The 12843-nt window shown below is 44.7% G+C and overlaps 1 protein-coding gene across 2 annotated transcripts in view; it reads left to right on the forward strand.

Annotated features, from left to right (window-relative positions):
• rap1gds1 (RAP1, GTP-GDP dissociation stimulator 1) overlaps positions 1 to 12419 on the forward strand; it is a 40560-nt gene extending 28141 nt beyond the window's left edge. For both annotated transcript variants that reach the window (XM_075450836.1, XM_075450837.1), the window contains 8 exons: positions 2411 to 2554; positions 4131 to 4262; positions 5099 to 5233; positions 5747 to 5872; positions 6901 to 7040; positions 7353 to 7479; positions 8446 to 8574; positions 12016 to 12419. In XM_075450836.1, coding sequence (XP_075306951.1) covers positions 2411 to 2554; positions 4131 to 4262; positions 5099 to 5233; positions 5747 to 5872; positions 6901 to 7040; positions 7353 to 7479; positions 8446 to 8574; positions 12016 to 12143 — 1061 coding nt within the window. In that variant the 3' untranslated portion in view covers positions 12144 to 12419. The remainder of the gene's footprint in view (positions 1 to 2410; positions 2555 to 4130; positions 4263 to 5098; positions 5234 to 5746; positions 5873 to 6900; positions 7041 to 7352; positions 7480 to 8445; positions 8575 to 12015) is intronic.
• The last annotated feature ends 424 nt before the right edge of the window (positions 12420 to 12843 follow it).

Raw genomic sequence — 12843 nt, forward strand, 5'->3', positions numbered from 1 at the left:
TGTGTTGACAGGATGGAAAAGAGAACCAATTCCTTGCCCAACCTCCAGGAACAAACGCAGAGAAAAGGGCTTCCCAACTGAGCGAAATGACTCCGATGTGTCTGACGAGCAGCCATGATGAGAGCTGGTCACATTTTCTAAATTATAAGGAAATCAGATTCGGTGCTTCCTTTATGATCTTCTTTATCTTAGGAACAGTGGATTATCCCTTTTTAAGAAATGAAAGGAGATAATTCCATCCCAAAATTCTTTCCAACTGCAACATTCAAAGGGATGCTTGATTATTTTCATCCAGTTGCCTAACTTGGATTTATGTAAATAATTGTGAGGACAATAGGCAATCTCTTTGCAGTGCAGTCATTTTTTCTTTACTCCATCTTTTCCTAACCACATGATGTTTGCCAACATCGTCATGGGAATAAGCTCAAGAAAAGACTTTTATGAGGAGATTTTACTGACTGTTCAGCTGTACCCTGGGTTGCCGGGTATAGCTTCCGGGCAGGAGGTTAGCAGGAGGCTAGCAGGAGGCTGGCAGGAGGTTAGCAGGAGGCTAGCAGGAGGCTGGCAGGAGGTTAGCAGGAGGCTAGCAGGAGGCTGGCAGGACGTTAGCAGGAGGTTAGCAGGAGGCTAGCAGGAGGTTAGCAAGAGGTTAGCAGGAGGTTAGCAAGAAGTTAGCAGGAGGTTAGCTGGAGGCTAGCAGGAGGCTAGCAGTCTGGAGAGCAGGAACGAGTGATTGAGCACTATTATTTTGCATATACGCTGCTCAAAAAAATGAAAGGAACACTTTTTATTGAGAGTATAGCATTCAGTCAATTAAGTAAACTTTAGGGATATTGATCTGATCAATTTCAGCTGTTTTGGTTTGAATGAAATTAACAACAGGTGCACTAGAGCGGCAACCATGAGCCGACCCCCAAAATAAGAATTTTTACAGGTGGAGGCCACTGACATTTTTCCCTTCCTCATCTTTTCTCACTGTTTTCCACTATTCTTGCATTTGGCTAGGGTCAGTGTCACTACTGGTAGCGTGAGGGGATTTCTGGATCCTACAGAGGTTGCACAGGTAGTCCAACTCCTCTAGGATGGCTCATGAATACTTGCCATTGTCAGGGCGGTTTGCCGTCTCCCTGCACAGTCTCGAGCATGGAGGAGTCTGTTACTCCAGGAGAGCTGGACAGGGCCGTAAAAAGGTCACCTGGGGGACTGGTATCTACTCCTTTGTGTAAGGAGGAACAGGATGAGCACTGCTGGAGCCCTACAAAGTGAGCTCCAGCAGGCCACTGGTGTGAGAGTCTCTGACCAAGCAATCAGAAACAGACTTCATGAGGGTGGCCTTAGGGCCCAATGCCCTCTAGTGGTCCCTGTGTTCACTGCCTTGCACCATGGAGATTGATAAGCATTTGTCATAGAACCACAATCGGCAGGCTGACCACTGGTGCCCTGTGCTCTTTGCAGATGAGAGCAGGTTCACCCTGAGCACATGTGACAGATGTGAAAGAGTCTGGAGAAGCCATGGAGAGCATTACGCTGCCTGTAACACCGTTCATATGACCGGTTTGGTGGTGGGTCAGTGATGGTCTGGGGAGGCATATCCATGGAGGGACAAACAGACCTCTGCAGGCTAAACAATGGCACCCCACCTGCCATTAGGTATCAGGATGAAACCCTTGGATCCATTCTCAGACCCTACGAAGTCTGCAGGGGGTCCTGGGTTCCTCCTGGTGCACAGCAACGCCCGCTCTCCTGTGGCCAGAGTACACAGGCAGGATGAACAAACTGATACCATTGACTGTTCTACACAAATGATCTGTTGTCTTGATGATCCAGTCTTTATAGGTGGATGGTATGTGTCACAGAAAAAAGCACAGAGAGAAGTCAAAGAAAGCTGTTCAAATAGTAGATCATTGTATCATGCTCATTCTGGACCACTTCCTCAAAGACTGAACATTTCCGTCAGACAGCTGAGAACAGTGATGCCTGTCATGATGAATGCTAAACTGACACAAACAAAGGGGACTTTTATGCTGCCTCCAACACAATGAGAAGTCAAGTCTTAAAGCTTTCTCGCATACAGAAACAAATGTGAGTGGAATTCAAGTCGGATCATGTGGAAGAGAAGCGGCTTGTTTCTGTTTGTTTCTACATCCTCTTTCTATCACTCAGCTGGTGACTGTCCACTTCACTTCCATTCATACCAGATCAATAGTGTTAAACTTATCAATTCAATAGTTTTTCTCAGAATCTTAAGTATTTGAAATAAGTTGTGTAGAATGTAGAAGATAACACGGATGCATTATTTTTAGGCAATTCAGTAAGTGTAGATATTGGCTGATTCCATGCATTAGAGCACAGTTTGTTGTTCACCTGAACATGTTTCTGAACAGCCACTGTGGTCCTCTTCCCCTGGCAGATGTGATAAAGCTGCAGCTGGTGGAGGCCGGGCTGGTGGAGTGTCTGCTGGAGGTTGTAGCTCAGACTGTGGACGGAGAGCGGGAGGAGGACATCGCCCAGCTCAAGACTGCCTCTGACCTCATGGTTCTCCTGCTCCTTGGAGGTAAACATGAGGGGTTGATACATTGACAGAAGCTTGTACTTGGTGGTTTTTGTATCGATCACCTGGTGGATTCGTTGAGTCAACACTGCAGTTTGATTCCAGCAACTAAGTGATAGGATTGGGGTAAAAAACCTCATCATCCACATTCAGAGCATTCTGGATGCATAGACGCCATGCTCATTCTTTCTTGAAAAGGTTGGATTTTATTCCAGCACAGAGAATGCAGCTTGCTGTACAAAGCTGTTTGAGCAAGGGCTTTACCAAAGGATGAACTAAGATACTCATCATTTGTTCCAATTTCTTTAGTTGCATCTTTAATAAAATGCCAAAATAAAGACCTGCACGGAAGAAAATGACGCCGGAATTACAACTGAGCGGCAAAGCAGTAAACATATTAATACAAAGTAGTAAGTAAGGCAGTCATTTTATAAAACTTCACTCCACTGAGACCCATCCGACCTGTGTTGCTCTTTAGTCACATCCTTCTACAATGCAGCAGGCGTCATCGTTGTACAGTCTGCTCACATCAAACGGGATTTCAAAGCCAAGCTCATCAAATGTGTGGCAGAGTGCGGCTGAAAGTGGGCCTGGTGGTGGAAGAGGCTGCGTGCAGCTGCTCTTAGAGGGTTCTGGTTAGGGCTGCACGATATTAGAAAAATGTGCGATACACGATAACATGACTGGATACCGCGATATTGATATTACTTGCGATATTTAATATATACATATATTTTTCCCTCTCTACTTGCCATTCTGCATTGTATCATGTATAAAACAACTGAGAGCAATGTTTTATTTCCAACATTTTTTTATTAGGAAAAAACATGGCTGATATGCAGCATAAACTTAAAATGTCAACCTTTTTAATAACAGCAAATTAGGTGAATCACGGAGGAGTTCACAAAATGAGGTCGGGAGGGACTTAAAAGTGCTTAAATGATTACATGGGGAAAAGACCAAAATGGCTAGTGCATTTACATTCATAAAGCTTCCCTTGGCATAGCAAATGTGTTTAGCATAAACGGTATTCAGATTACAATTCTGCTGCCATAATGCTGGACAGGACAAGGGGGGAAAAAAATAAATAAATTTGCGATAAAATTTTTACTTTTGCGATACGTGTATTGCAAGCCGTGGTATCGCGATAACGATACATTTTCGATATATCGTGCAGCCCTAGTTCTGGTGCTCATACCAAACATCGACGTACAAGCTCAGAATTATAGAAACTCTGTTTTGATGTGTTTACATTTCCGTTTGCCCATCTTTTTTTTCCTGGCAAAGTATACAAGTGAGGCGTGGCTCAGCACTTTAGCACAGTACTGTAGGCATCCTTTGTCGGGCAGACGGGCACTGAATAATTCAAGCTCCCTGTAAGTATTTCATGGCAGCAGCATCGAGCTGAACGTGGTGGGATGTAAGTATGCGTGCAGGTTTTTTTTCTCTTTGCTCCCTCAGCACTTCACCTGTGAGGGATTAGACACTTCTTTATTTCTACTACAGCAGACTTAGACACCTAGAAGTGATTCAGCACAGCTGGGAGCTGTTGTAAACTGCCCTCCTTTTCTCTGTGCAGATGAATCCATGCAAAAGCTGTTTGAGGGAGGAAAGGGCAGCGTCTTCCAGAGGGTCCTGTCCTGGATACCGTCGCACAACCACCAGCTGCAGCTGGCAGGGGCGCTGGCCATCGCTAACTTTGCTCGCAACGGTAAGCTCGATCCTGTGTTCCTGTGAGCTGGTGTCAGTTTGTTAGCAAGATTACTCAATAACTAAGCTGAATTTCATGAGTTATTTTTTGGGCTGGGCGAGCTAACTCGTTATTATCGCGTTAACTTGTTAATTATTTAACGCAGATACATATTTTATCGCGCATTAACGCAGGTTTTATTATTGTAAAAGTCTATTGAATGCATCACATTCACACAGTTACAGCAAACCCTACGAAGCATGGAGGAATAAAATAAAAATAAACTAGCAGGTAACATCACCGTTACAGGTGTGAAGCTCACGGAGCTAACCGGCGCTACTTCCTGTTTTACTTGTTTCAACATAAAAGCACGTATTTCAAAATAAAAAAACCTCCTGCATTTACAGCCAAGTTGAATTGTCTTCTCAGCGTAGTAGTTCCAGTCTAAAATATCACTTAAAGGCAAAACACACAACTGATAGCAGCAAGTCATTCAAGGAAACAGACAGTGGAGCGAGGCTTCTACATAAAAACTACAGAAAGATGCTGATGTTAAAAGTGTGTTTGCACAGCAAATGTTATGGCACTTTCATTCATATGGCAGCACATTTAAAATAAAACTAAATGCTAAAGGCTACACACTACTTTTTAATTTATTTTTGGATTTTGCGTACAAATGCGATTAATCGTGATTAATCAGGGAAATCATGTGATTAATTAGATTAAACATTTTAATCGTTGCCCAGCCCTAGTTATTTTCACTCAGCCATGTGCAATGGTAACATGACAGTTATAATTCCTGCACTGTTGAACCTCAGCTGCGTTTGTCCTCAGACTACATTTGTATTTGTGTGTAGATGGGAACTGCATCCACATGGTGGACACTGGAATTGTGCAGAAGCTTCTGGAGCTGTTGGACCGTCACGTTGAGGAAGGCAACGTGACGGTGCAGCACGCAGCACTGAGTGCCCTGCGGAACCTGGCCATACCTGGTGGGTCGCTGCTTTGGTCTGGTCACACATCAAACCCTCAGTGCGGCTTTGGGAGACATGTAGCGGCACATTATTCCCAGTGTTCTATGCTACACGCACAGCATAAATGATAAATGATACAAAGATGAGTTCTCATCCAGTACACTGTGCTGCCCTAAATGTAAGAAGGCTGTTTTCGTGTTTAGGTAAGTCTTCTTTGTCTTCAGTAGCAGCTCTGATTTTAGGCATCTGGAATAATTCTCTCTGACAGTTGGCATTTTCAGACTGTCCTTTCAGGTCTTTGTTGTGACATTGTGTCACACTGGTGCCTCTGTGCTGTCTTTATCTCCAGCAGGCGTTATATGAGCCGTTGCATATTGCTGCAGGTTAAACCCCTTTTGACCTCTCTATCCCTGAAAGACTCCCTTTGAATAGACACAAAGTATTACATGTTGATCATTTTCTTTGTATTTTAAGCATGAAATCCAAAAGATGAGCGTGATAATGATGAAGTGATGCTCTGTCCCTCCACAGTGGTGAACAAGTCCAAGATGCTGTCTGCTGGTGTAGCTGATGTGGTGTTGAAATTTCTGCAATCAGAGATGCCTCCAGTCCAGTTTAAACTCCTGGGAACGTTACGCATGCTCATCGATACGCAAGGTAGAGATCTGTTCCCATCTTCTTCTTCTGTTATGAGCAGCCAGTCAAAGCACAGCTTGTGACATAGTGACTCTGAAAGCACATGCTATCGACATGCTGTGGAAATCCAGTAGTTCTACTACACTGACAAGTTAACCAAGCTTGGAGTGTATGAAATGCTGTTTCAATTAGTAAATGCAAATGCTCATTTTCAATGATTTTTCAACAAATGCTTAAAAAATCTGCTGAAATGGCACAAATCTTTAGAAATGCTGTTAAAATTTACTTAAGCAACACTTCTATGTATATTTTTCCATCTCGACTGCATCTCTGAATAAGATTTAGTAAGAAAAAGACAGTTTGGTAAGTGCTAGGGTAGGAGATGCTCTCTAAAATGCTGGGTCTTAAAGAGTTTCTTGAAGATAGACGGAGACTAAAGAAAGGCGCCTCCTGCCTGTCCTCGCCTCCTCTGCCCACATCTCCGATGGGAAGGACTAAGACCCAACCAGAGGAAGTGATTGGAGGAACAGAGGGTGTGCAAACTGGGAAATGGGATAATAGGTTGGACTATCACTGTGAGGCCAGTGAGGATGCAGAGGAGTCTAACACATGACCTGCATGCTCACACTCGCTTGCCTCAGTCAGTCCTGCTGCTTCAGTTTATATTTGGTAGAATAAAATTTAAAAAAAAGAAGGCTGATGTAGAATTCTTAGTCTTAGCATTCTTAGTTTGAAAATGTGGTCCCACTGTCTCAAAAAATGTTTGCCGTGTGACTTTTGTTTTCTGATATTGCATACAGTATGACAGTTGTTCATTCATTTGTTCATTCATCATTGAAACATCCTTCAATAGAAGTCCTACTAAAAGATTTTCCACACAAAGTTGCCTCCGTTTAAGTCCTTTTCCGATAATCAAGAGAGATTCTTTGCAGCCTGCAGGAGCCTCAGCTCTGACTCGTATAAACACAAATATGGTGACAGCTGCTCAAGAAAGAGCACAGCAGCGTGCTTGCCAGTAATCCCGCGTCCTGCTGTGTGTGTTGGTTCAGCTGAAGCCGCAGACCAGCTGGGAACCAACGGGAAGTTGGTGGAGAGGCTAGTGGAGTGGTGCGAAGCCAAAGATCACGCAGGAGTGATGGGCGAGTCCAACCGGCTCCTGTCGGCCCTCATTCGGCACAGCAAGTCCAAGGTAAGTCCACGCTGAAGCCGAGAACACTGCAGACAGCCCAGATTTTCTCTCAGCATTTGGACTCAGAACTTCCATAATGGTGCTCGTTTGAGGAAACGTAAAACGATGTTTCATTGAGATTATAGGACAGAGGATGTCCCATACGTTTTCCAAGCAGTTTTCATTTAGCATTTGGACAGAGGTAGTTTGAAGAGGTGAAAGACTTGCATGTTAATGGATCCACATTTCCTCTCTTCCAGTTTCTGTATTCAACTTCATTGAAGGGATAATGATGTTTTTAGTGTCTTTTTTTTTCTTTTTTTTTTTTTTTAGGAAGTCGTCAGGACTGTGATCCAGGGAGGAGGAGTCAAGCACCTAGTTACCATGGCAACTAGCGAGCATATGATTATGCAGAACGAAGCTCTGGTGGCTTTGGGGCTCATCGCAGCGCTGGATTTGGGTAAGACGGGTTACAGATGATTTATTTCTATCCCTCTGAAGTCAATTTCTGTTCCACTTGTATTGTTTTTATCCTTGTACCACGTACAGCAAGTTGCTCCATGAAACAAAATGGGATCTTCTAACTGTGACGTTGTCACACAAGTCGCTTCCCCTTCACTCAGAAATCCTGTTTGCCCGTTCCGTCAGTTCCGTCTGACACTTGGAGGCAGAAGTGTTTCTGAGTGTTTCTGACAGCTACAGACCCACATCGCAGCAAGTGTGGTCAAATTCTCATCGCAGTGCACCTCTCTTTTTCTTAAGCACTAATTAATTAGTTCTCATTTTTTCCGTGACATTTTCCATGGAGGGCAGATTACGGGAGGTAAATGTTGAACCATTTGACCAGAGCCTGACACTGTAGGTGGTGCTCTGCAGATTCAGATTAAGCAGAAATCCTCAGCCACAGCAGCGGTGGCTGATTTTGCTCGTTGCATCTCTCGTAGCGCATAAAAAACATCTTATGGACACGTTAATGAGATTGAAAACTTTTTTTTTTTGTGATGGAGGACTTTAAGACTTGTGCTTACAAGCATATTTGACATCATTTGGAAAAATATGTGATCCAGCTGATCTGTGACCAGCAGTTTTCTTTCCCTCCACTTTTACCCTGCGGATGACTTCAGGGAAGTGTCTTGGGAAACGAGGCGATTGTCAGAAATCTGTAGTTCCTTTGAGCTTCTCTGACAGATGGGAAAACATTGGAAAAACTGAGAAACTGTTTCTGACACTTTTAAAAGTTGGCGTGTGAATATATCAGACCTGGTGTGATGTCTTTAACATCTCACATACTGAATAAACTTAAACTCTACAAAGCCCTGAACTTTCTGCTGAGTACTGCACTACGTGTGAATGCAACATTAACTTGTCTATAAGGTGAATCTGATAGTAGATTCTGTGAAACATCCCACTGTTTCCTGGGTTTCAGTTGCAGCTGAGAAGGACTTCGTAGGAGCCAGCCTGGTGTCGGTGCTTCACAAGCTGCTGTCAGACGAGAGGAGCGCACCGGAGATAAAGTACAACTCCATGATCCTCATCTGTGCTGTCATGGGCTCAGGTGAGACAAAAATATGCACTCTGCTTCAACTGCAAACTTTTTTTGGGCAGCAGAACATTTATTTTCATCATGTCATTTTGAAGAATGCTTCGTTCTCATTGGTTATGATGAAAACTGTCCTCCACCAAACTAACATCAGCCCACACTGTCGACAGAAAAAAGCTGTCTCACTAAAACACCGGTTAGTTACTGACCACAATAGAAATATGAACAACTGGTATATTAAGACTTATTATCTAGAATCCATGTCAGCTCAGTGGAAAAGTAGCCACGGTGTTATTTGAAACTATGCAAATCAAGAAGGAGAAAAGACTCTGACCTCTTTAAAAAAAAAAAAAGTCAGCTCAACTAACAATTACTCAGGTGAAAAAGCTCATGGCCTCTGTCTGCAGGCTTAGTTTGCATGCGTTCCTTTAGAATCTGTTTTTATCCTTTATCTATGTCTGTATTTTTCACGAGCTTTATTGAATGCACTCAACATAACAACATTAAAGCTGTGGGCTCAGCTGGTGGAGTCGTTATACGTTAATCTGAAGCTTGTTTGCACATCTATCTGGAGACAGATTATTAGATGAAATAGGTCTGAGATGATTCAGTTTTTCATGGACTCGGACATATTTCTGTTGCACATGCAGTAAGAGATAATATGTGGTGCACACGTGTGCACATCTGCACCACCTGTCAGAAGTTGGGTTGCTATCCTCTCACATTCTGCCAGTAAACTTGAACACAGTATACTACTAATGAGCATTTAAAGGTAGGGTAGGAGATCCTGGATTTTGAGTCCAGCGAAGCTACATTTTGAAAATACACAGGTCAAAAGTTCCAACCCTTTTCTTCACTTTCCCCCCGAAGCCACGCCTCTAGAGTACGTGAATGCGCAATGCTTGTTCACGAGCACGAAGGTGCACGTGCGCTGTTCTGACAGCAAGCATCGATCGTTGCCGTATTTAGTATTTAGTATATGCTGACTATACGTTTAATAATGCTAGGTGCTAGCCAAGCTGGCTCTAGTTTAGCTTCCTGCCAAGCTTCTGGACGCGTAATTCGTTCACGGAGCAGGGTACGCGCACAGGGGGAGGAGGGGGAGGGAGGAGCAGGTTGCAGTTTGATAGACGGCATCAGTATCCAATCATTGTGAACGGTCTGTTCAGTATGATTGGATAGTGTTTTTCCTAGATTGTACGTTCTAGAGGCCACTAAAACTTTTCATTTTTGTGTCAAAACTTTTAATTAATTGGTTGCAATGGGGGTGTGAAGAGTATTTCAAGCAATATGTAAAAAAATGTTCCAGAAAAAGAACCCCTACCCCACCTTTAATCATTCAGCATATTCCTTAACACAAAATGACTTACAAGTGATCAGAACACATTCAGGCTTCAATGAGTCCTGATCTGTACATTAAGCGTCAAATCATTGACGTTATTGCTGCTAAAAGCCAATGATTCTTGGGGTGTACTTAGTTTTTCACACACTGCTGGTACATTATGGCTTAGTTTATGATGTGATGACATGATGACGCCATGTAGCATGCCATATGTAATTATTTGAGGCTGCGTATACTGTAGTCGATGACCTGGTAAAGCCGACATGATTTTTTTGTCTTAATACGTAACTATTAACTTTCAGTGATGAAGGGTCTGCTTTCTTTTTCACATGACCTTAAATCTCCCTGTGAACCTGAGGAGAGATTAAATATGCCACTGTTGGAAAGACTTAGAGTTTGAAAACACAGCCGTAGTTGTCTGGAGGCTGTAGTTGTCTGGCGGCTGTAGTTGTCTGGCGGCTGTAGTTGTCTGGCGGCTGTAGTTGTCTGGAGGCTGTAGTTGTCTGGCGGCTGTAGTTGTCTGGCGGCTGTAGTTGTTTGGCGACTGTAGTTGTCTGGCGACTGTAGTTGTCTGGAGGCTGTAGTTGTCTTGTGTAGTTGTCTGGAGGCTGTAGTTGTCTGGAGGCTGTAGTTGTCTTGTGTAGTTGTCTGGAGGCTATAGTTGTCTTGTGTAGTTGTCTGGCGGCTGTAGTTGTCTGTTGTCTGGCGGCTGTAGTTGCCTGGAGGCTGTAGTTGTCTGTTGTCTGGCGGCTGTAGTTGCCTGGAGGCTGTAGTTGCCTGTTGTCTGGTGGCTGTAGTTGCCTGGAGTCTGTAGTAGTCTGGAGGCTGTAGTTGTCTGTAGTCTGGAGACTGTAGTTGTCTGGAGACTGTAGTTGTCTGGAGGCTGTAGTTGTCTGTAGTTTGTAGTTGTCTGTAGTCTGGAGGCTGTAGTTGTCTGGCGGCTGTAGTTGTCTGTAGTCTGGAGGCTGTAGTTGTCTGGCGGCTGTAGTTGCCTTGAGGCTGTAGTTGCCTGGAGGCTGTAGTTGTCTGGCGGCTGTAGTTGCCTGGAGGCTGTAGTTGTCTGGAGGCTGTAGTTGCCTGGACGCTGTAGTTGCCTGGACGCTGTAGTTGCCTGGAGGCTGTAATTGTCAGGAGGCTGTAATTGTCAGGAGGCTGTAGTTGCCTGGAGGCTGTAGTTGTCTGGAGGCTGTAGTTGCCTGGAGGCTGTAGTTGCCTGTAGTCTGGATGCTGTAGTTGCCTGGAGGCTGTAGTTGCCTGGCGGCTGTAGTTGCCTGGCGGCTGTAGTTGCCTGGCGGCTGTAGTTGCCTGGCGGCTGTAGTTGTCTGGAGACTGTAGTTGCCTGGCGGCTGTAGTTGTCTGGAGGCTGTAGTTGCCTGTAGTCTGGATGCTGTAGTTGTCTGGCGGCTGTAGTTGTCTCGAGGCTGTAGTTGCCTGGCGGCTTTAGTTGTCTGGAGGCTGTAGTTGCCTGTAGTTGTCTGGCGGCTGTAGTTGTCTGGCGGCTGTAGTTGTCTGGCGGCTGTAGTTGTCTCGAGGCTGTAGTTTCCTGGAGGCTGTAGTTGCCTGGCGGCTGTAGTTGCCTGGCGGCTGTAGTTGCCTGGAGGCTGTAGTTGCCTGGAGGTTGTAGTTGCCTGGCGGCTGTAGTTGCCTGGAGGCTGTAGTTGCCTGGAGGTTGTGGTTGCCTGGAGGCTGTAGTTGTCTGGCGGCTGTAGTTGTCTGGCGGCTGTAGTTGCCTGGAGGTTGTAGTTGCCTGGAGGCTGTAGTTGCCTGGAGGCTGTAGTTGCCTGGAGGTTGTAGTTGCCTGGAGGTTGTAGTTGCCTGGAGGCTGTAGTTGCCTGGCGGCTGTAGTTGTCTGGCGGCTGTAGTTGCCTGGAGGCTGTAGTTGCCTGGAGGCTGTAGTTGCCTGGTGGCTGTAGTTGTTGCCAGAGGGGCTGCAATGAAATAATAACCCAGGATACAAAATGTCCATTTCATTTGGCACATTCAAACCAGACCTCTGCAACTGGCAGAGCTGATAGAATGTGAATATGTGAATGAAAACCGTATTTAAGTATATTTTGACCCATATTTTGTGTCCATATTTTGGTTTTCCTGACACTTTTCCATCTCTTTTTCAGAACCTCTTCACAAAGAGGTGCAGAGCCTGGCATTCATCGATGTGGTGTCCAAGCTGAGGGCTCACGAGAACAAGACCGTATCACACCAGGCATCGCTCACAGAGCAGCGACTAACTGCCCAGAGCTAAATGACAATCCCAACCACACCCACCCACCCAAATGCCTGTCTGACCACCTAATCACCCAGTTGAAACCTCATGACTGCTCTTCCCTGTGCCCCATCGTCATGTGCCAAGGTACCACATCACGTTAACTGCCAGCCCGACGTACAGCCATCTCTGTCATTGACTCAACACCCCACCTACATCTACCAGGCTTAGACTGATGTGCAACACTATGGGCTTAAATTTAAATCATGAATTTTGAGTGTTTTTTTTCGATGAAGTTTTTCTTCTTTTTTTTTTTTTTAATCACTCGAAAAAGCCTCTGAAACTGTTTTTCCACACCATGGGACACCTCTCCTTTTGAAAGCCATAAAAACTAGATTTATTTAAGGTGGGTTAGCAGGTCCTTAAGGCAGGGTGAGGCAGGCTTCATTTCAGGCTTTACAGACTGGCATCCCTATTGTGATCCCTATCAAATGCACAATAGACTGATTTGAAACCCTCCCAGTCTCTTTACTGAAATGTACATCAGTCTAAACCTAGTCCCCACCTCTACTTGTGCATGTAACTGCTGCCACAGGTCGCTCCATGGAGCTGGGGCACCATCAACGTCCTGACGCAATAGATTAAGAGACAAAACTTTTAAGACCATAGCTGTGACACCATCCGACGGTAACCCACCAGTGAAAAAATGTGCACAAAAGACACCAAAAAACATCCTATT

The sequence above is a fragment of the Odontesthes bonariensis genome, chromosome 19 (genome assembly GCF_027942865.1).
Source record: "Odontesthes bonariensis isolate fOdoBon6 chromosome 19, fOdoBon6.hap1, whole genome shotgun sequence".
NCBI classification, from domain to species: domain Eukaryota; kingdom Metazoa; phylum Chordata; class Actinopteri; order Atheriniformes; family Atherinopsidae; genus Odontesthes; species Odontesthes bonariensis.